The sequence below is a fragment of the Bos indicus x Bos taurus genome, chromosome 15 (genome assembly GCF_003369695.1).
Source record: "Bos indicus x Bos taurus breed Angus x Brahman F1 hybrid chromosome 15, Bos_hybrid_MaternalHap_v2.0, whole genome shotgun sequence".
In the NCBI taxonomy this organism is placed as follows: Eukaryota; Metazoa; Chordata; class Mammalia; order Artiodactyla; family Bovidae; genus Bos; species Bos indicus x Bos taurus.
The window spans coordinates 7,575,066-7,596,851 of record NC_040090.1 but is presented as its reverse complement, the minus strand read 5'-3'; the positions used below and the strand labels follow the sequence as shown (position 1 = coordinate 7,596,851).

The following is a 21,786-nucleotide window of genomic DNA, read 5'->3' as shown; positions in this document are numbered from 1 at the left end:
CTGGGCTCCCTCCTGGCCACCCGCACCCTCATCAGAGCGCCTTGCAGCCCCCTGGCCTCCTGCTCTCCCCCAGCACCCTGTGGGCACGTGCCCTGCCTTGCTCCTGGTCACTTCACCCTGGGCACCTGTGCCCTCCTCCACCACCACAGGGCAGCCCCGCTCACCTGTCCGTTCTTTGCCGTCTTGTTTGCCCACCTCTGGACTTGTCATTGCCTCCCTGATCTTCACCCTCCACTCACGTCTCAGCTTGGGTGTGCCTTCTCCGCAGTCTCTCGGGAGCCCCCCTGAAGTTGCTGTTCAATCACACCACCCAGTCTCCCGTTCTTCTACACTCCCTGTTCCAGAACACTGTGTTTACTCGTTTGTCTGACTTTGTCTCTCTGACTAGAATGTAAGCTCCCTGAGAGCAAGTTCTCCACCTGTCTTGTTCACGGCTGTGTTGCTGGTGCCCAGAACAGCACTTGACATGCAGGAGGCACTCAATAAACTGTTGAATGAACCAAGGGTGCCCCGGGCTGGGGCTGGGGAGGGCAACAAGCTGGGCCTGTGCTGTAGCCACGTCACCCTGCCACATCTCACCCTGCCACACCCTGGCACATCTCATCCTGTCACCCTGTCATTTCATGTCACCTTGTCACGTCCTGTCACTGTCACATCTCATGTCACCTTGTCACAGCTCATTCTGTCACCCTCATCTCGTCACCTTGTCATCTCATCCTGTCACCCTCACATGTTACCCCATCACATCTCATCCTGTCACCCTGTCACATATCATGTCACCTGTCACATCCTGTCACCTTGTCACATCTCATGTCCCTGTCACCCTCACATCTCGTCACCTTGTCACCTCCTGTCACCCTGTCACATGTTACCCCATCACATCTCATCCTGTCACCCTCATCTCATCACCTTGTCATCTCATCCTGTCACCCTGTCACATCTCATGTCACCCTGTCATTTCATGTCATCTTGTCACATCCTGTCACCCTGTCACCTCAAGTCGTTGTCACATCTCATCCTGTTACATCATCACATCTCGTCATGTCACCCTGCCACATCTCATGTCAGATCTCATCCTGTCACACCTCATGTCACCCATCACATCTCATTATGTCACCCCGTCACATCTGCTCTGTTTGCAGGTCACTGCCAGGGGACGCTGCGCCCCCTACAGGTGAGGCCTCTCCCTGCAGGGCCCCTGCTTCCTCCCTGATCAGAGGACCCAGGCTCAGTGGGGTGGGGCGGGGCGAGGTGGAGCCCATACACAGCCTCACACCAACATAGCTATAGTCACGTTTGCCACAGCCCTCCGCACACGTGCCCCTCAGGCCCGCTTTGCACAATAATACATCACATACATGTTCATGCACTGATGCAAGCCAAGGCCTCCCGTGCCAGAGTGTAACAGGCTGGTGTTCCGAGCAGGTGAAGAGCTCATCGAGGCTGCAAAGAGGAACGATTTCTGTAAGGTACTAGTGCCAGGCTCGGGCTTCTTCCCCTTGGCAGCCCCAGCGGGGCCTGGGGAGTGGGGCCTCTGGCTGGGCCAGGAGCTGCTTGGTCAAAATGCAGTCATCTGTCATGACCTGGCCCTCTGGGGGGGTCTCCGTGTGATTGTTCCAGTCTGCCCCGCCCCGCCCACAATCATTGTCCCTCCTTAGGGGCTTCCTAGCTCAGTCCGTCTGTCCCCAGGGCACAGAAAGGAGCGAGTCTTAGAGGAACCACAGGCTCCAAGGCTCCCAGGGAGTCCAAGGGCACCTGGGATGAGAGATGACCAATGTCTCTCCCTTGCACTCCCAAAAGACCCCTGGAGACCTCTAGGGAGCCTGGGGCCTGTGTGAGTTGGAGGGGCGTTTCTGTGGTGGGAAGGAGGGTGGTCTCGAGGTGCCCCAGCCTTGCCCTGCCTCCTGCCCCCAGCTCCAGGAGCTGCACCGAGCTGGGGGTGACCTTATGCACCGTGATGAGCGGAGCCGCACGCTCCTGCACCACGCGGTCAGCACCGGCAGCAAGGAAGTGGTCCGCTACCTGCTGGAGCATGGTGAGCTGTGCCCCTGGGGCCCCCGGGGCCGCGGGGAGGCTGCTGGGCCTCTCTAACCTCTTATCCCCGCCCTTCTCCAGCGCCCACTGAGATCCTTGATGCCGTGGAGGAAAAGTGAGTATCTGGGCAGGGCAGGACCCCAGTCACCCTGGAAACCACCCAGGCTTCATCTAGCCCCTCCGAGTGGATCCTGTCAGAGCCCATAAAACCCTTCCTGGCCACATCTGTCGCCCTCTGGGCCACCCTCCCCCCACCGTCCCGCCCCAGGACCCCACACTTCCTGCCCCTTCTGATGGCCCCCGAGGAGACAGGAGGGCCCAGAGGACTGGATGGGGTCCACAGCCAGCCCCTGTTCCCCCAGCGGGGAGACCTGCCTGCACCAGGCGGCAGCCCTGGGCCAGCGCACCATCTGCCACTACATCGTGGAGGCCGGGGCCTCGCTCATGAAGACTGACCAGCAGGTGAGCAGAGGGGCAGGGCGGGCACGGAGGAATCCACGCAGACACAGAGCCACCCTTCCCTGAACTCCGCCCATGGGAGAGGGGAGCCTGGGGGAGGGCGGCCTCGGGGGATTCAGAGCTGGCCTTCAACACAGCCCGAACCCCAAACTTGAGATCACAGAAGGCAGCTTCTCCCGAGGGAAGCGCCCTGCTTTCTAGTCTGTTGGGGCCAACAGGCTCCTGAGGTGATGGCAGCTCCCCGCCCCCGCTCCCATCCAGGGTGACACTCCCCGGCAGAGAGCGGAGAAGGCTCAGGACACGGAACTGGCGGCGTACCTGGAAAACCGGCAGCATTACCAGATGATCCAGCGGGAGGACCAGGAGACAGCGGTGTGAGGGCCGGCCAGCCCCCTCCTGGCCTCCGCGCTGCCACATTCCATTCAGACGGCCACAGAGGGACCCGGCCCCAGGGAAGGAGCCGCGTGCTGTTCCCTGAGGAGCTGCCCAGACCTAGGGCTGGACTCTGAGGAGCTGGGGGGGTCTCACCCCGTCCCCTGAGGCCACAGCCTAACCCGGAGGGAGGCTCACAGGGGACCAGGAAACTGGACTGGGCTGGGCAGGCCTGGTGGTGGGGGCATGGCACTGGGGGGGCCCACTGCTATGGGGGCCGTGGAGTTCAAGGGCCGCAGCCAGGAGGGCAGAGGGCCTTGAGGAAGCCCCCAGGAAGAGGCTTCGTAAGCCTCCCAGCCCTTTGGGACTGTCACTCTGAGGCTCCTGGGGGCTCAGCCCCCTCTCCTGCCCTGACCCCCCACCCCGATCCGGGGTCTTCTGCTGCATCTGCCTGCCCGCTGCCCTGCTTAGCACCTCCCCTGTGACCCTCCTCCCAAACCCTGTCATTTCACCTCCGACTCTGTGGCCTGGGGGTTGGGATGGGGCTCCCTCATGGTGACATGTTTACAGCTGGGTGTGACTCAGTAAAGTGTATTTTTTTTTCCTTTCTGCTTTTCTTTTTTTGGGGTGGGGGGGGGGTCTTCCTGAAGCAGTGGGATCTGCTGGGTTACCCGCAGGGTTGAGGGACTGGATGCCATGAACGCAGACCCATTTCAGGGGGTCCTGATTCCTGTGTAGGGGTGGGGTCTGAGGGCCTGCCCGGGACCTGACCTCGGCCAGGCTGCGGGGCTCGCAGGGGCTGGGGGAGGAGCCAGTTTCCTCCAGCTTCCCGCTTCCCGCTGGGACGATAACAATGAAAGTGAAAGAGGTGGGGCAGGGGCCAGGCCTGGTTTCTTGTGCCCGGTTGCCCTGTGGCTGGGCAAGCCCCCTCCCCCTGGCCTCCACCACTCTGGCTCCTACGGGGACCTGAGGAGGCGATGCCCGAGGACCCGGCTCACAAGAGGTGGGCATTTGCAGCCTTTGCAGGGCCGGATCTGGAACTTCTCAGACGGCTCCTGTCTGCTTTTAAGTCTTAACCAAACCCCAGCCTGCGGGCTCCTCCTTCCTCAACTCCCCCCGCCCCCCGCGCGCCCCCTCCAACTTGCGCTCCGAGAAGAGCGCACCCCACCGCAACACGGAGTAGAGCATCTCCCTGGACCCTTGGTGAAGCGATCCAAGGCGGGACTGGTGCTCCTTCCCCAGCATCTAAGGGTCGCTGAGAGTCTAGCGGGTCCTGGGAGGTGGAGGGGGGGGACGCGACGGGGTTCATCTCTGCACCCTCCCGGGGCTGGCGGACAGAGCCGCACACCGGCTCGAACGCGGGCCCCAGGCCGGGACCTAGGACACACCCGGGGCTCTGTACCCTCTTCTGGTCTCCACCTAAGGTTCCGTGGCCGTGGAGGGAAACGGGCGTCCAGGGGGAAAAGGGGACAGCAAACCGGGGCTGGGGCCGATGGATCGCCAGATTGGGGCATGGGGAATGGGGTGCGGGGACCAGACGGAGGCCCGGGGCCGGGAGAGCCCGGGATCGGAGGATGGGGGGCCCAGGAGAGCCGGGTGTCTGAGAGCCGAGGGCAGAGGCCGGGTGAGGCGAGGGTGTGGGGCGAGCGGCGGAAAGAGGGGGGTAGGGGCGCGGGGAGGGAGGGGAGGAGGGGACGCTGGGGTCGGGGGCGGCGCGGGCTTGAGGGGAGGGGGCGGGGCAGGTCCTTCCTCGGTAGGGGGGAGGGGGCGGGGGCCCATGTGACCGGCTCAGACCGGTTCTGGAGACAAAAGGGGCCGCGGCCGGAGCGGGACAGCCCGGCGCGGGAGGGAGCGAAGCCGCGCGCGCGGGCAGCGAGCGAGTGAGCGTGCGGGGCTCCGGAGGGCGCGCGGCGGCTTTGGGCCCCCCAGCCGCTGCCCATCTGGGGTCCGGAGGCGGGGAGGGGGTCTGAGCTGCGTCCCGGGCTCCAGGAGGCCCCCGGGGAGATTCCTCCCGCTGTGCGCCCGGGCTGGCGGCGAGCGGCCAGCCCCCCCAAGTCCGCCGCAGTAGCAGCCCGACCCTTTGGGCCTGGCCTGGGAACTGGGGCAAAGTTGGGGGGGTGGTCCACGCCTGCGGCCCCCGGGGGGGACTCTGACCCGTGCTCTCCCCTCAGGATGCAGCGCCGAAGCTTCCTCCTCCTCGCCCTTCTCGCCTTGCTGGCGCTCACCTCCGCGGTGGCCAAAAAGAAAGGTGATGCGGCGGGAGCGGGGGACTGAAAGGGGGCCGGAGGCCAGGTGAGGCCAGACCACAGGAAGGGTGAGTCCTGAGCTCTGTTCCCCGGCGTTGCAGACAAAATGAAGAAGGGAGGCCCAGGGAGCGAGTGTGCCGAGTGGACCTGGGGGCCCTGCACCCCCAGCAGCAAGGACTGCGGCGTGGGATTCCGCGAGGGCACCTGCGGGGCCCAGACGCAGCGCATCCGGTGCCGGGTGCCCTGTAACTGGAAGAAGGAGTTTGGAGGTGAGGTGGGGTCCCCGCGGAGGGTAGGCGGGGGCCCAGCTTCAAAGGCCCCTTCACAGGCTGCCCAGCCCTAACCTCCCGGGCTCTCCCGCCAGCCGACTGCAAGTACAAGTTTGAGACCTGGGGGGCGTGTGATGGGGGCACAGGCACCAAAGCCCGCCAAGGGACCCTGAAGAAGGCGCGATACAATGCCCAGTGCCAGGAGACCATCCGAGTGACCAAGCCCTGCAGCCCCAAGACCAAAGCCAAGGCCAAAGGTTAGCAAGGCGGGGTCGGTAGGGATGGGATTGTCACAGGTGGCTGCCCCCATCTGTGAAGGCAGTGAAGCTGCCGTTTTTGGATACTGGCCAGTGACTTCTTGATGTCTACACTGTCTTTCTATAGGCAGAGACCTTAGGTGGGTGGTACTGAGAGCTCTGCAGATGGAGTTTGGGAGGTTGAAACCCTGGCTCAAGTAAAGACCAAGTCAGTGGTTCTGTTGGAGCCTTTGGCTTAGGATCCAGGGCAGTGGGCCTGGAAGGGCCTGGCTTTGTCATTTCCCGCAGGTGGGGCAGTTTCTAGCTGGGAAGGACTTCTTTACTGCCTCTATCCCTTAGCTTCCTTCCTGACTCCTGACAGTCCTGGAGGCCAACCAGGCAGAGGGGCATATGCCCACTTCCCAGGTGAAGGGACTGAGGCTGTGTTCCAGGGCTGCTGGGAGTAGGACTGAGACTGGGAACTGGGAGGTTTTCTGATTTCCCAACGGAAGTCTAAGCTGGCGGAGTGAAGAGCGTCCCAGGGCATCACAATGGCTGCCCTGGCCCAGGGGCTTCCCGGCGGGCTGATGGAGAACCACCAGGGGGCAGAATTTTGTTTTCTCTAATGTGCGCGCTGCAGGGAAGGGTGGGGGGGTCTCCACTGGGTCACCCGAACCCTGCTAATGCAGTGTTTCTTTCTTGTTTTATAGCTAAGAAAGGGAAGGAAAAGGACTAGCGGCCAGGCCCGGATGCCAAGGCACCCCGGCTTCACTCGGAGGCCCGGCCCACGCCCTCCCTCCACAGGCTCAAGATGTTACCCACCAGTGCCTTCTGCCTCCTCGTTAGCTTTATCAATCATGCCCTGCTTCTTCCCTTTCACTTGCCCACATCACCCCAAGTGCCCAAAGTGGGGAGGGACAAGGGATTCTGGGCAGCTTGAGCACCGCCCCCCTGCAAAGGTATTTGATTCCCCTGTACCCACTTTTCTTTTTCCCCTACTGGATGCCATTACTAAGAAATAAATAAAATAAATATCTTTTTGTTCCCAATAAAAGCTTTTCTTTTAATATATAAAAGCCCCTTCCCAGGGAGTTTGCTGTGGTGATTTGTTGGAGGTGGGAGAATGGAGGAGAGAGAGGTATGGAGGGAACAGTGGCTTTTGGGGGTTTGGCGGTGAGTGCTTCTCCAGAGCTCATGGAGAAAGAACGGTTATGAACATTTCTTCCAGGGGCCCCTCTTGACCCCTGGAAGGGTGCCCCCGGTCAAGTCCCCTGAGCCCTTCAGTCCTGTTTCTCCAGGGCCAGGCCAGGGGTGGGGAGGGAACCCGGGGGCGATAGGACTGACTCCCCCATCTCAGTTTCCCCCAGGTCAGGATCTTTGGGTCCAGCCCTGCCCATCCCCCCTGCCCCCATCAAGGAAGACTCTTGGGATCAAATCCACCCCACCTGGGGGTTTCTCCCTGGTGACCCACCGAAGCATCCCTCATACTCCACAGAGGCCAGTGCGAATACCCCTCGCAGTCCCACCTTCACTACACATGACCCAGGACAAGCCCCCTCTTTGGGGAGAGGGTCAACTCCACAGAAGGATGGAACCGCTCAGCTCAGCCTAGGGTGGGAGGTGGCGGACCCCAGTTCCTGAGTGAACCCCTGATCTCCCCACTGGCCCATCCTGAATGTGACCCAGGCGTGCTATAAAGGGTATGTTCAGGGCCCACTCTGCCTGGCTTCCAGCCAGCCCACCCCCCACACCCACCCAACCAGAGCCTGGCTGAGTAGCTGCAGCAAGGGGAGTCTCTGCCCCTGGAGTGGCATTTAGGAGGAGGGGCCGAGCCTACATGCGGGATTGTCGGGGGCAGAAAGCACCGGTTACAGCAGAATAGGGGTCCCTCCCCTTCCATTCCCTTCCTGAGCCTCCTTTCCCAACCACTGGCCCGCTTGCTCCTCCCAAAGGAGGCTCTGCTCCCCTCCAGATGTCCCTTCTTTCAGCCATGCCAGCCAGTCACAGTGGGGCAAGGTGCCCAGGTAGGCCAGTGCCCCCCAGCTCCCTGAGGCAGGACAACAGAGATGGGTCAGACTGTCCGGCTCAGTCACCTTCTGGGGCTGATCCTCCTCGGCCTGAGCAGAGACCTGGTCTCGGAATCCAGCCAGAGCTTCTTCTGAGCCTCACAGGGTCTTGGGGACCTCAGTTCTCTTCGGAGAACCTGAACACTGAGAAGTGCCTCCAAATCTCTCCAGGACATCAGCTGAGCCACGTGGCCACCCGCACACGCACCAGCACCTCCAGTGGCACCCCTGCCTGCCTACCTGGCAGTGCCAATGTTTCGATACTGGCAGAGCAGCAGGTGCCGGAAGGTCTTTTTAAAGGTGGCGTTGCAGAGGGCGTAGCAGGCCGGGTTGATGGTGCTGTTGACGTAGCAGAGCCAGTAGCCGATGGACCACACGGTCTCGGGGATGCAGCTCTGGCAGAAGGTGTTCACCAGGACCATGACGTTGTAGGGCGTCCAGGTGAGGATGAAGGCCAGCAGGATGGCGAAGATGGTCCGAGTCACCTTGCGCTCCCGGGCCGCCATCTGCCGCTTCTTCCGCACCTGGCTGCGGGCGATGCTGGCAAACTTCCGGGCCACGTTGGCTGCCGGGCGCATGCCAGCCGGTGTGGCAGGCACGATCTCGATGGCCGTCACACACTCGTTGCCTGTCTGCTTCGTTACAATCTGGATCTTGGACCATTTGGAGGCCGGGTTGAGGGTCCGTGGCTGGAGGGGGGGTGCGGGTGTGGCCGGCGTGGTGGCCTCTGTGGTTGACAGCTCTGTGGGTGGGCGTTCCTTGGTGTTTTGGGTGGCGCTGCCCGAGCTGGACTCATTGGAGGTGTCCTTGTCGGCCATGGGGCGCGGCGGGGGTGGCAGCACAGGCGGAGGAGCCTCCTCTAGCTTCCCATTGCGCAGCTCGCCCCGAGCTGTGGTGTCTCCCGGGGGTGGCGGTTTCTTGACGCTCTGCTTCATCAGGGGGCTCTTGAGGAAGGCCAGGGTCTTGGCCTTCTTCTCCTTCGGGCCTTCGGGCCGGTGCTTGTGAACTCGGCTGCGACTGGCCAGGGAGATGTGGACGTAGAGCACCGTCATGATGACCACGGGCAGGTAGAAGGCGGCGATGGCCGTGCCGAAGGTCACCGCGGGGTTGGACAGAAACTGGATGAAGCACTGGTTGTCGGGCACCGTCCGCTTGCCCACCACGAACTGCCAGAACAAGATGGCAGGCGCCCAGAGCACGAAGGACAGGACCCAGGCGGCGGCGATCATCAGCCCCGCCATCTTGGTGGTGCGCCGGGCAGGGTAGGTGAGGGGCTTGGTGACGCAGAAGTACCGGTCAAAGCTGATGATGAGCAGGTTCATGACAGAGGCGTTGCTCACCACGTAATCCAGGGCCAGCCACAGGTCACAGACCACGGCGCCCAGGGGCCAGTAGCCCTTGATGATGTACACGGTGTAGAGGTTCATGGAGAAAGCGCCGATGATGAGGTCAGCACAGGCCAGGCTGAAGAGGAAGTAGTTGTTGACCGTCTGCAGCTGCCTGTTGACCTTGATGGACAGCATCACCAGGATGTTGCCCACAACCGTCACCAGGCTTAGGGAGCCTGTCACCGTGGCGATGAACACCATCTCCACTGTCTCATAGCGGTTATGGGTTGACGTGACCAGGCGCACAGACTGGTTGCCCGAGCTGCCGTTGATCGGGGTGAAGTTTGCCATTTTGGACAGCGGCAATGGGCGGACAGTGTCTGGAACAAGAGAGGAAGGGGGTGAACTGTTGAAGCGCATGAGAGGCATGAGGTGAGGTGCCCTGGAGTCAAGGTGACAGAGGAGCAACATCGTCCTGCAGAACCTTAGAGAACCCGGTCCCATCACTTCCTCCTGTCTCCACTCATGCAGCATTTACTGGGTGCCTACTCTGTGCAAGGGGACGACAGAGGATGAGATGGCTGGATGGCATTACTGACTCAATGCACATGAGTTTGGGTAAACTCTGGGAGTTGGTGATGGACAGGGAGGCCTGGCATGCTGCAGTCCATGGGGTCGCAAAGAGTCGGACAGGACTGAGGGACTGAACTGAACTGAACTCTGTGCAAGTGCTGTTGTAGGCGCTGCGGTTACAGACATGAAGGAGACACACACAACCTCCCACTCTCATGGAGTTCACAACCCGATCGGGGGAGACATACAAACACATGGACAAGGAAAAAGCGCTAGAATGAAAACAAGGGCAGGTGACAGAGAATGAGTCAGAGAGGGGATGGGCAGTCAGAGCTGCAGAGAGTGGCCTCGGCGAGGGCGATGGCCGAGGCCCAGAGGCACGTGCGAGGTATGGACAGGAGGCCAGTATGGGTGGAGGGGTGGGGGCAAGGGTGGTCCCTGACACCAGCACGTGCCTCAGGTCAGAGGTATTCCTTTATTCACCCTCTTTGTCACTTCTTTTTTTTTTAGATTTTTAAATGTTTTTTTAATTAGAGGATAATCACAATATTGTGCTGGTTTTTTGCTATCCATCCACATGAATCAGCATTAGGTACATGTATGTCCCTTCCCTTTTGAACTTGGTCACTTCTTAACCAAAAGTTGCAGCGGGACTTGCCCACTAATCCCTATAGAAGGCACTGGGGACAAAGGCAAGAATATATACTACCAGCTAACGTGCATTGTCTACCAAGCACTTTCTATGCTTTTTGTAAGTATTAATTCATTTCATCCTCACAACAAACCTAGGAAGTAGACGCTGTTATTTATTTGTTTATCGGTCGTGGGGCATGGCATGTGGGATCTTAGTTCCCTGACTAGGGATCAGACCCACACCCTCTGCAGTGGAAGCATGGAGTCTTAACCACTGACTGCCAGGGAAGTCTCGGACATTGTTATTTCTGACTAACAGATGAAGAAACCGAGGCCATAACCTGCCCAAGGCTCCATAGCTCCTGCAGCTCCTGTTGCTGTCCCAGAGCTAAGGGATCTGGCAGAGGGAGGCCCAAAGAGCCACAGGAGCCAGTGGTCCCAGAGGTGACCTGACCTGATCATGGAACAGGTGGCATGGAACCGGAAATTCAATGAGGAGGGGACAGTGCCACTGTGGCAGCCCCTCTCAGAGCCCTCCCTCAGCCCCAGGGTGTGGGGGTGCAACGCAAGGGTAGCTGGGGTCTGTCTGTGAAGAATCAGAAGCCGAAAGGGCCCGTCCGCTGAGGCAAGACTCCCAGGGCTTCCCGGGGGCCAGTGCCTGATGGCCCCTGAAGGAGGAGCAAGTGGCCCAGAGGGACTGTGGCAGGGGCACCCGTGGCCAGCCCCCGAGGGTGCGCCTCGCCTGCCAGTGCACACCGGGCGCCCTCGCCGGAAGCCCCCAAGCCTGGGGCCTCTCCCTGAAGCCTCTTCGCGTCCCCCCACCTCCTCTCCCTCCGTGTGAGGGAGGCCCACGCCCAGCGCGCTGTGCCAGGGCAGCCGTTCAGCCCAGCCTCCTTCACACCCGCCAACACGCACACCATTACACACGCACACGGGCCCATCACAGCCCTGCCAGCCCCGCAGCTCCCTGGCGTATATACGTAGTTCTGTGCGTCTGTGTGAGAGAGAGGCGGAGGAAGCGGGGTGTGGAGGAAGGAGCCCATGCCCCGCAGCCCAGGCTCCCAGGGTCTTAGCTGGGTGGCCATGCGCAAGCCACCTCGCCTCCCTGCCCCTCCCGGTCTCCTTTGCAAAGTAGAGAGAGAGGCTGCCTGTCCTGGGACAGCCTCCCTCCCAGCAGCGATGCGGGTCAGCACCTCAACTGCCTCTCCAGCATGAACGTGCACTGGAGGCTGAAGCCAGGTGCCAGGGTGACCCCCCGTGCCCGCCCTCCCCTCCAAGCCCGGCTTCAGTCAGACGCCATCACAGCCCCAGCCTCCTGGCCTGGCAGTTTCAATCCTCACACCCAAATCCTTAGTTCACAGGAGAGGCTCAAAGCAGGGTGGTGCCACCCCCAAGGTGGCAGAAGAGTCAAGGGCAAAGACCAAGTACCATGCTCACAGACTCCAAAATAGAAGCTTGGGCACCACCTTCCGGGCGAGACAGGAGGCAGAGGCACCCAGCCTGGGGAGGCTGCCTTCTATAGGCACGTGCCGGCTGGCTGGTGAGGGCTGGGCCGGAATGGTTCATCCACCAGCCCCAAGGAAACCCTCACTTTAGACCTTCCCCCCAGCCCCCCGCCAGGGTCCAGACACAGGCCAGTGAGATAGGAATGGAGCTGGAGGTACCAAACAGGAAACACATAATAGCTCTTGTTTATTGAGTGTGAACTATGAGTCAGGGATCCCTCTGAGCTTTTTATATAGATTATCGGGTTTAATCCTAACAGCAGCCGAAAAAGGCAGGTGCTATAAGTGTCTTCATCTTACTGAGGTATCTTCTAACATGTGAGGATAATGTGAATTAACTTGCCTAAAGTCACCCAGTGTGTAAGGAGGGGTGGGGGCAGAATTAGAGCCCGGGAGCCACCTTAACCCCAAGGTGCTACAACAGCCTCTTGTTTTTCTCTACTCTACCCTGCCTCAGGTGGCTCAGCGGTTAAAAGAATCCATCTGCAATATAGGAGACACCAGAGACAGGAGTTCGATACCAAGGTTGGGAAGATCCTCTGGAGAAGGAAAAGCAACCCATTCCAGTATTCTTACATGGAGAATCCCGACGGACAGAGGAGCCTCGCGGGCTATAGTCCATGGGGTCACAAAGAGTCGGACAGGACTGAGCATACAGCACAGGGATGGATCAGGGGAGGCCTGGGTGTAGGGTCTCTTCTCATTCCCTGTGGGTTCCCTCTCTTAGCTTTCCCAGAGAAAAACAGATCTCTTATCTCCATCTGAACAGCTTGTCTCCAATCAGGTGGCCAAGGGTTTACTCGCCCTGGACCTGCTTGGGGAAGCAGCCAGCTGCAGACAGGTCTAGGCAAATACTTTTCCCTCTTCCCGCCCCAAATATCTTTCAGGGGGTCACCCGCAGACATTCCAACTTCAGCCTCTGCTGGGGTGCCTCTCTGGGATTCAGGCCCCGCGGGAACCTGGGGAGCAGCCGCCGCCCGGGGATGTGTGCACCGCTAGATGGCAATGTCGGTCCCTGGGTGCAGCTCCGGACCTAGAGCGGGTGGCCGCTATTCGCCCACCGCCCGCAAACTCCAAGAGCGACTGGGAATGCAGGGGAAGTCCCAGGCAGGGCCTCACAGGGGAGGGACTAGGGGCACCTCGCCAGGCCCCGCCCCGGAGCTGCCTTGGGCTCCTCCAGGGGTTCCACAGTGGGAAGTTAAGGGCACCCGGTTCCATCCGGCACACTGTGAGGCATGGGTGGGCGGGAAGGCGAGTGCGAGTTCTGTTTGTGTGTGATCACTGGGGAGCGCGAGTAGAAGCTAGTAGCTGTCTGCATGTACTGTGTGTGCGCGCTGAGCCACGCCTGGATACCAGTGCGTCCCTGTGCGCGTGAGCATGCTCGCGCGGTGTGGACACGTGCATGTGCATGTCTGTGTGTGCCTGGAGTGCTGCGGCCTGGGGATGCACACGGTTCGGGTGTGCCTGCATCTGTGAGCCTGTGTACAGGAGCAAATGCCGGACCCACCGTGGGTCCTGTGGGTCCCGCCCCTGCCCGGAGGCTCAGCCCATACGTCGGCTGTCTGAGAAAGAAGAAGGTCGGCCAAGAACCCGGGTCTAGATCGCTCCCCGCCTGTGTATGGGGAAGCGTTCCCGGCTGCACCGCAAGACCGGACTACAATCTGAGTTGCCTGGGAGACCCCAGACGTGCGGGCGTCGTCTTAGCCCAGGGCCCCGCGGTGTCTGCGTCCCCGGCGTTGAGGTGCCAAGTCCCGGACTGGGACGGACTTTTGTCGAGGGGTTGCTGTTAGAGTCTCTCAACCTGACTTGCGGGACACTAGGTTCTGCTCATTGTGCCCACTGCGCAGATACCGCCAAAGGGCGCCCAGTCCGCGGGGCAGAAGGCTGCGAGAAGCACCTCCATAACTGGGAGGCCCGGCCGGGACTTGTGTAAGGCGTGTGTAAGATTCTTTCCCATCTCACACTCCTAACCCGCCGAAGAGGCACCGCCCGGCTCCAGCGGCTGGAGAGGGCATCCGGCCTCTCGAGCCCTGGACTGGGGTGGGCCTCGTTGGGAATTATTACTGGGCCCAACCGGAGACCACGTCCCCCCCGACTCCCTGGTGGTCGAAGGGGCCCTGGCTCCCCCGTGCCCCACCCTCCCCCAACTCCCTGGAACGCAGTTCCTGCAGCCTCTGGGCGTGGGCACCTTGCTTTCCTGGGTCCTGGAGCCCCCCTTTCCCAGGCGCGGTGGGCTCGCATTCCCTGTACGCCAGGGCCAGGGGGCGGTGGAGGTGAAGGGCGGGGGTGGGGGTGGGGTGAGTCCTCGATTCCTAGGCGTTCAAGCTAGGGCTCCAGGAAGGCTGTGGTCTCTGCTGTGTCCCTGGGGCAGGAGAGGAGACTCAGGAGTTGCGGGGAGGAAGAAGGGGCGCAGGGGATTTGGCACCGACACTGCGCGTGACACTTCCGCCATGGGGCTCGGGGCTTGGTGCTGGACCTCCCAGTCTCTGAGCCTGGGCGACAAAGGAGGGGAGTCTTGGAGGGGGGAGGGCGCCAGGAGAGGGCAGGGGTGTTTTCCGTCAGAGTTCAAGGTCGCTGATGGAGGATTCGGTGGACTGGAGTGGGCTGGCGGCGCCGGGGTGGCGAGGAGACGGGCGGGAAAAAGCCTCTTTGGGGCTTCAGCGCCCGGCGCCCGGAAGAGCTGCCAGTGCAGGATGAAGTGCGGGGTCCCGCCCCCGACGGCTGCCCCGGGCTCCTGAGGGGCTGCGGGCGGGCACACACACCATCACCACCACCGCCGCCGCCCGACCTACTGCCTGTCCATTCCTTCCCGGAGGCGCACCTGAGAAGCCTCCGAGCCACACTCCGGGCCTTTCTTCCAGCGGGCCCCTCACCCCCAGGCCTTCTGCAGCTCCCAGCACCAGGCTCGCCCCCAAAGCAGCCTGGGGCCCTGTCCTAGTCGGGCCCGCCTCGGGGAGCCTCCGAGGGTCCGCGAGCCACGCGTCCTTCTCTGCCCACCGAGTCCCCCGCCCCCGCGCCGCCGCGGAGTCACTTACCAGACACCTCCGCCCCGTTCCCCTCGCACCTGACAGACGGCGGGACTGGGGGGTGGCCCCGCGGGCCGGCGGGCGGGGCGCGCGGCCGGGCCGCGGGCCGGGGGCGGGGACGGGGTGCAGAGGGGCGGCCCCTGCTCCGCCCGCAGCTCCCGGCGCTGTGGCTGAGACTCGCGCTCACGCTCGCACTTTTCCCTGAGCCGCGTGATGTCACGGGGAAGCAGCCAATCCTGGCGGGGCCGCGCCGCCCGCCCCGGGCCGGCCACCCAACGGGGACGCGCGGGGGGCACCACCCCGGGCGTCCGGGACCCCTACTACGCGCGCCCCTCCCTGGAGCCGGCCGGAGGCTCTCCACTCGGGCACTGTGGGGAGTGGGGCACCGCCTGCGGTCCCCAGCGCGGCTTAGCGGGGGGCGCTGCCCTCCCGGGAGCCTGGGGGTGGGGTGGGGTGGGGTGGGGTGTCCGCGTTGTCATGGGGACGCGGCGCCCCCTCGCGGGCTGGGAAGGGAGCTGGCAGCCCCGTCTGGCTGCGCTCCCGCCCCCGCTCTGACCAAGCACTGGGGACGGGGAGGGGGTCTCGTGCCCCGCCCGGGTCTCTCTCCTCACACCGCCCGGCTCGCAGTGGACCACTGGGGCGCGAGTGTTTGACCCTAACAGGAGGTTATGGGTGGGTGGGTGGGTTCCGTCGGGGCAAAGAGCCGAGGGCCGACTGTTTCGAGCCTCGAGACGGAGTATCGGCCGCCAGGCAGCCAGGGAAGAGGGGGCGCCGTCGGGGCCTGGAAAGGCGCTGGAGAGAGAAGCTAGGCGACAGTCCCTAGGGAGAGAGGAGCTGGCTTATCTCACGCAACCCCGCCCGACCCCCATTCTTGCCGCCCGGCTCCCTGCTCCCGCGCTCCAAGCCGGGGAGCGGGTGCGCGGCCTTTCTCCAGCCCCGGGGACTGGACGCGGCGCCCATCCGGCCTGGAGGGCAAGCTCTCCGATGCCTGTGAGGGAAATCCGAGTGCCCAAGGTCACCTGGGGTGGAACCCGGAACGAGACCCTCGAGGGAGAGAACTGCTGGTCTCTTGAGGTGTCCGGGAACCGCGCGGGCCGAAGCCCTGGGGCTCGGGGCCTTGCCTACCCCGGAGCGGGAGGGCCTGTTGGGGCGCTCGAGGGATGAGCGCTGGGAGGCTTCAGCACCTCGGAGAGCGCCACCTCTGCGCTGACCTCGGCGGCTCCGCTCCGCCTGCGGGGACCAGCGTTCCTGCCTCCCCCGAGACCGCCCTTCCTGCGGCCGGCCAAGGTCCGATTCGCCCCTCCTCCCCTCCCCCCCCCCCCCCCCCCGCCCCACCACAATGCCCGGGCCCCGGGGCTTGTCACCCCAAACTCTCTGAGCGCGAACATCCGATTAAACCTTAAGACGGATGGTTTCTTTGCTTGAAAAAACAATTCAAGTCCCGCCCCTCCTCCACGGGTTGGGCGGGGGGCTGTGTGCTGGGCGCGGGGAGGTGGAGGGCGTACCGCAGCGGAGGAGGCAGCAGGAGCTGCCAGAAAAGGGGCGGAAACTCAGGCAGGAGCCGGCCCCGTGGTGCTCTTCGTGTGGAGCCCTCTGTGTGAACCCGAGGGCTGCAGCTGGCGGCCTGGGCGAAAGTGAGAAGCAAGCCATCGTCTTTTACCTGAACGATCTGGTATCCCATGATTCCCATAACCAAAGGGTGGGAAAGGCCCTGATGTTCTTGCCCCCACCTCACAGAAGAGGAAACAGCCTTGGTTGGTTCATGTGACAATTAGATGGCTGTCTGCACTGGTTTCCCTTTTCCATGTCCCTCCTAGGGCCCTGGAGAGGGTGGTCCTTCTTTGAGGGTGAAGCGTGTGTTTGTACACACATGCAGGTTGGGATGAACTGTCAGATGAGGAAACAAGGCCACTGGAGGCCGCAGAAACTAGAAAAGTCTCCTCCAACAACTCCCTTGAATTCCTCCAGAAGCTGTTGGGCAAAGCTGCTCACGTTTTTCCAAAATGCCTATGGTGGGGTAGGTAGGGCCTTGGTGCATCCCCCAATTCCAGATCCCACGTGAACTGTGGAGAGCAGAGCCAGGAACCAGGGGACTTGGTTTAGTCTTTACTCTCTATCTTTGATCCAGCTGGGTGCACAGGCATATTGAAAGTCGCTCAGTCACGTCCGAGTCTTGGTGACCCCATGGACTATTCAGTCCATGGAATTCTCCAGGCCAGGATACTGGAGTGGGTAGCCTTTCCCTCCTTCAGGGGATCTTCCCAACCCAGGGATTGAACCTAGGTCTCCTGCATTGCAGGTGGATTCTTCACCAACTGAGCCATGAGGGAAACCCATCTTGGGTCCACAGAACTGCTGGGAACCTGTTGCCTCATCTCCAGTTGTGATTGCTGAGCTCCGCCCCACTGACCCTGCAGCCTTATCATGATAAGCAAGGGGGCCCATGGAGGCTCTACCTATATACACAAGGGCTTTCTAAGGAAAGGGGATGGTGTGGGGATAGGAGCTGTTGACAGGGGCCTCCAACAGGTAGGGGCTGGGTTCATGCTTGGCCAGTAAGGACAGAGGCAAGCCTAGGTAGGACTGAATTTAGGTCACTTCATCCACAAGGCCTCTTCATACCCCCTTTCCCCCAAAGTAACAGAGCACATCAGGGTCCCATCTGGGTTCAGACCCTGGCTCCACCAGTGAGCTGTGTGGTCTGGGTGTATCCACCACAGAGAGTTTAAGGTAAGGTCTGAGATGATAAACACTGAATCCTCAGCACACGTTCTACAATCAACAAATTCAGAGCCCCCACTCAGACCATGAAATTCTTCCTCCCTCTGAGGGGAGGACTGGGTGGAGGGCAGGCACTGCAGGGGGCGCCCTTTTCCTTCCATCCTTTAACGTGCAGCTCAAATCTCACCTCACCTCTCGGTCCAGAGCATGCTATAGTAATAATACTTTAAATAAAATTCTAGTGCTCCTCACCATATAATTCTTCACATGGTTTCATATTATTTGCTTTAATCTTGTGGTTCTCTCTCTGCTGGGGCAGAGCAGACTTCTGTATGCCCCACAGTGTCTGGGAGAAAGTTGAACACACAAAAGTTCCTTGAGAAGTACTTGTTGCTGCAAAAAGCCCTGGGGGTGGCTCTGATCTCCACGTCCCCACTGTGAGACAGGGGACAAGAATCCTTCCGCTAACTGGTTTAAAACTCAATGGCCAAGACCCATGGCCACAGCAGACCCCTGGGCCACTGCCCTGACACAAAGCAAAGGGAAACCCAAGCCCCCAGCACATGGCATCTTGGTTGGGGGGGGGGGGGTACCTGTAGGTGAGGCCCAGCTCCCTGCTGGCCACCCCAGACACCCATGACACGTGCTTTTCAGGACTGCAGGGGAGCCAGCTTTTTGGTCAGTGATTTCTTCTCTCCAGACCCATCATCCTGAGTAGGAAGCAACCAAGATGAGTGACCTCCCACCATTCTTACCCACCTGTTACCGTCAAGGGTGCCCCAAACCTCAGCAGGCCCCTGGAAGCAGGCAGTGGCGGGACACAGACGCAGCATGAAGCAGAGGTGGCAGCCCTTACCTGAGTGGCTTCTGCTGAGGCATCACGGGGCTCCCTGCCGAGGACAGCAGCACTGGAGGCAGTGCTCAGAACCGGGGCGGCTCAGCTCCACAGCCCCCACGCCCACCGCTACCCCCTCCCTCCAGCCGCCGTGGAAACAAACAGAGAGGAGACCGGTGAGGGGCATGTCATCATTTTAATGATGTAGATCTTTGGTGTTTCCCTCATTAGCAGTCAGACCATCCCCTCTCCTCCCACCACAATGTTTCTATGATGAGTTACAAACAGAAAAGTAATCACATTTTTCATACTAAAAACAAAATAATCAGAGCCTTGATTTCTCCACTAGAAACTACACGTACAGTTCAAGATTCCACATGCAACACCTTAAATCACAGACCAAGACCTCACATTCTGACCCGGAGTCTCACCCCTCCCCCGGCCTTGGGCTGGCTTTGGCCTAGGCTCAGCTAACACTGACACCCACAGGTGCTGCTCTGAGGGCCTTGGGGTGGTGGGGAAGGAGGAGCTTGGTGGACAAGCCCTGGGGGCTGGCCAGCCTACACCCCCGACTCCTGAGTGAGGACCTGCCCACTGTCCCTTGACTCCATCCTGTCTTGGGCAAGCAGGCTGCCCCCTCCACTCCATGGATGTCCACCACCGGTGAGTGTGGAAGTCCCTGTGCTCAGGATCTGGGAGCCAGGCCTGACTCCTGACTGTGGTCTCTGTGGGGGAAGATGATCAAGAGGCTGAAGCTCTGGAAGGCTCAGAGACGGAGGTGGTTTCTGGGGGCCGGGCTGCTCCTCCTGCTTGAGGGCTCCTAGTGGCTCTGCCTGCAAGGTGAACAGGGAGAAGTTGCTCCACTGGCCACTGGCCAGGATGGTCGGGCCAAAATCTGGAAGACTGTTCACCCTCCTGGGGGGTCTCTGCCCAGGGCTGAGTCCCTTGAGCCTTGGTTCTAGAAGGGGCGGGGGGTACGTGGCAGGGATACCCACCTCCTCCTCCACTCGCAGTGAGCACGGCAGTCTGTGACTCCCCTGGGCCCCAGATCCTGGAAGGGTCTAGTCCCCGGAGGCAAGCCTGGCCCCTTGCACCGCCTCACTCCCTGCTGCCCCGGATGGACGCCCTCCTGACCCCCACCCTCGCGCTCCTGTTCCCTGACGCAGCCCGCGGCTCTTCTGCGCGCTCAGTTCCCAGTCAGCTGTGAGGTCCGGTTTCTGCTCAGCGGTTCACGGGGAGGCACCAGGGCACGCCTGTCTCTACCTGTCCCGTGGCTCCCCGCTGGGGCCCGCCGCCTCCCCCCTGCCGCTGCCCCCGCCGTCAGGAAGGTGGTTGCTGTTGGTCAGGTCGCAGCGCAGCGGGGTTGGTCCCTCGGTGCTGGGGAGGGGAGCGGGAGGAGGGGCGGGGGAGGAGGAGGGCAGGGCGGGCTCCCGCCCAGGGGTAGCGGGCTGCTCCCAGGAGGCTGTCCGGGGGCTCAAGCCTCGCTCTGTCAGCTGCCCGGCTTCCGGGAGCAGTTCCCGAGAGGTGGAGGGCTGCGGCGAGGGGGCGTGCGCGGCCCCCGGCTCCGTGCCCGTCTGGGAGCTGCGGTGAATGCGGTGGCTGACAATGATATTGTTTCCGAAGCCGCCCATGGAGGCCATGGTGGTGCTCTGCTCCCGCTGTACCACGGCCGTCATGCCCCCTTCAGCCATCAGCCGCTGGATCCTGCTGAGCGCGTCTTCCCCGCTGGCCCCGTAGTCCGAGCCCTCCCCTGGAAGGTAAAAGGCAGAAGGGAGGGAATCAGCTGCTGGCCTGGGCCTCTGAGTCAGGCAGGCCAGTGCTAGGAGGAGCGGGCGGATTCTAGCTACAGGCAGAAACAGGGCAGTGGCCAGCCCCTGGGTTCAGGAATCAACCAAGTGGATTTCAAGGATTAAGGCTCTCTGCTTCCAATGCAGCAGGGGTACGGGTTCCATCCCCGGTCTGGGAACGAAGATCCCACATGCTGCACAGTGCAGTCAAAAGGGAAAAAAAAAAAAAAATCAAGCCAGGGACTTGGAAGCCAGATAAGAGCCCCAAACAATCCTAATTTACACTTCAGCCTAGGGGGCTGATACTGCTCAGCAGGTTAAGAGTGGGCCTGGACCTGAAGCTGGGAGTCTGCCTTTAACCCCTTGGACACCAGAGGTAGGCTGGTCTTGCATCCCGTGGAGGCGGCCCAGAGAACTGGTGGTGTCTGCCCCTCCCTGTCGCACACAGCCTAGTAGACCTGGGCCTGGGAAAGGGTCCACGCCCGGTGTTCAGAAAGCGAGGGCACTGCACAGGGTGTGGCTAGGAGACAAACGCTCTGCTCCGGACCTTTTCAGAGCTGGGTTCTCTCTCTTCATCGTTCTGTTTATGTCACTTTCTAAAAGCACACGAGGAAGATGATTTTCAAGGGTTCCTTCAAAGACATTCTGTCTCCTCTTATTGTCCCACGTTATTCCCCTCGTACTCTTCTTGCGGGGCTGGATATCTGATACCCTCATGTTTCCCTGGAGGCAGCCACTGCCTCGGCCTGACGTTTCAGTCTGCACCTTGAGGGACACAGAAGGTCCTGCTCTTTCCCCAAGGGCCTGAGCATCTCCTTGTAGGGGGCAGAGGACACTGGCTAAGATCTCGGTCCTGCCATTCACTTAGCTGTGTGACCGTGGATAAACCCCTCGCCACCCACATTCCTCAGTTTTCTGACTTGCAAAAGAGGGATGGAAACATCCAGCCTGCACAGTGCCAGGTGGAGGGAATGAGATGATGCCCGATAAGCACCTGGCCCACAGCGGGTGCCCCGTGGTGGCTGTCGTCAGGAACCCGGGCTCTGCAGGAAGAGCCCTACCCGAGGGCCTTTCTCTAGCTTGGGCTGCTCGCTTGTGCTCAGCCCTCACTGGGCAGTTAAGTGGTCTAAGCCCGTGGGCAGCTATGATCAAGGCTCTCAGGCTGCCAGGGCCGCTCCACCAAACTATGGACAGGCTTGTGTCCTTTGGCGATCTGATGGCCACCTGGGGACTCTGCAGTTTGGGCGGCTCTGATGGTGAGTTTTGAACTTTTGGCGCTATCTGTTGTCAGTTGCTATCTCTGTAAGACTTTCTCTGCTGCCGCACCGTCCAGCGCCTTGTCCCTGCTTGCCTGGTCAGAGCTGGGCGTCCAGGCACCGTCTGGCAACCCAGCTGTGCCGACGTCCCAGTAGGCCCCTCCGTCCTCGGTTGTGCGTGGAGGCGTGTGCTGGTGCTCCATCCTCGGGGAGACAGCACTCCCCAGCGCCAAGCAGGGGCTCCGCCGAAGCTTTTGCTTTTCTCCAGATTTTCTGGTAAATTCTACCCTCCCACCTCCAACCCCTCAAGACAGCTGCCTTTAGGCGCTTCCCCCTTAGGCAGCTCATGGGAAAAGCCGTCCAGCAGCGGGTAAGGAGTGGGAGGAAAGGGCACCCAGGGCCTCACTGCCAGCAAAGCGTCTACTCTGTGAGCCGAAAGG

At 61.4% G+C, this 21,786-nt stretch overlaps 4 protein-coding genes across 26 annotated transcripts in view; 2 read left to right on the top strand and 2 right to left on the bottom strand.

Moving 5' to 3' along the window:
• The window catches only part of DGKZ (diacylglycerol kinase zeta), a 43,837-nt gene extending 40,367 nt beyond the window's left edge, over positions 1 to 3,470 (top strand). For all 12 annotated transcript variants that reach the window (XM_027562507.1, XM_027562509.1, XM_027562512.1 and 9 more), the window contains 6 exons: positions 1,143 to 1,174; positions 1,426 to 1,469; positions 1,915 to 2,035; positions 2,116 to 2,149; positions 2,397 to 2,496; positions 2,755 to 3,470. In XM_027562507.1, the coding sequence (XP_027418308.1) occupies positions 1,143 to 1,174; positions 1,426 to 1,469; positions 1,915 to 2,035; positions 2,116 to 2,149; positions 2,397 to 2,496; positions 2,755 to 2,871 (448 nt within the window). In that variant the 3' untranslated portion in view covers positions 2,872 to 3,470. The remainder of the gene's footprint in view (positions 1 to 1,142; positions 1,175 to 1,425; positions 1,470 to 1,914; positions 2,036 to 2,115; positions 2,150 to 2,396; positions 2,497 to 2,754) is intronic.
• Positions 3,471 to 3,764: 294 nt separating this feature from the next.
• Positions 3,765 to 6,670, top strand: MDK (midkine). 4 transcript variants are annotated; one of them, XM_027562517.1, is made up of 5 exons: positions 3,765 to 3,868; positions 5,037 to 5,113; positions 5,213 to 5,380; positions 5,476 to 5,637; positions 6,327 to 6,670. In XM_027562517.1, the coding sequence occupies exons 1-5, from the start codon at positions 3,843 to 3,845 to the stop codon at positions 6,350 to 6,352; spliced, it is 459 nt and encodes a 152-aa protein (XP_027418318.1). In that variant the 5' UTR covers positions 3,765 to 3,842; the 3' UTR covers positions 6,353 to 6,670. The 4 variants fall into 4 exon arrangements, with proteins under 4 accessions (XP_027418318.1, XP_027418321.1, XP_027418320.1 ...); XM_027562520.1 differs by lacking the exon at positions 3,765 to 3,868 and adding an exon at positions 4,021 to 4,289; XM_027562519.1 differs by lacking the exon at positions 3,765 to 3,868 and adding an exon at positions 4,028 to 4,116.
• CHRM4 (cholinergic receptor muscarinic 4) lies at positions 6,653 to 14,836 on the bottom strand. Its single transcript, XM_027562516.1, has 2 exons — positions 14,757 to 14,836; positions 6,653 to 9,390 (listed from the first exon to the last, which is right to left on the bottom strand). Exon 2 carries the CDS (start codon positions 9,359 to 9,361, stop codon positions 7,919 to 7,921), a length of 1,443 nt encoding a protein of 480 aa, XP_027418317.1. The 5' UTR covers positions 9,362 to 9,390; positions 14,757 to 14,836; the 3' UTR covers positions 6,653 to 7,918.
• A 3,644-nt stretch (positions 14,837 to 18,480) lies between these two features.
• The window catches only part of AMBRA1 (autophagy and beclin 1 regulator 1), a 173,052-nt gene continuing 169,746 nt past the window's right edge, over positions 18,481 to 21,786 (bottom strand). For all 9 annotated transcript variants that reach the window (XM_027562491.1, XM_027562494.1, XM_027562493.1 and 6 more), the window contains one exon: positions 18,481 to 20,053. In XM_027562491.1, coding sequence (XP_027418292.1) covers positions 19,563 to 20,053 — 491 coding nt within the window. In that variant the 3' untranslated portion in view covers positions 18,481 to 19,562. The remainder of the gene's footprint in view (positions 20,054 to 21,786) is intronic.

Coding starts and splice junctions, on each gene's coding strand:
- MDK (XM_027562517.1), top strand. CDS start 3,843: ATGCCCGAGGACCCGGCTCACAAGAG. Junction 3,869..5,036: donor GAGGACCCGGCTCACAAGAG/GTGGGCATTTGC, acceptor CTCTCCCCTCAG/GATGCAGCGCCGAAGCTTCC. Junction 5,114..5,212: donor CGCGGTGGCCAAAAAGAAAG/GTGATGCGGCGG, acceptor CCGGCGTTGCAG/ACAAAATGAAGAAGGGAGGC.
- CHRM4 (XM_027562516.1), bottom strand. CDS start 9,361: ATGGCAAACTTCACCCCGATCAACGGCAGCTCGGGCAACCAGTCTGTG.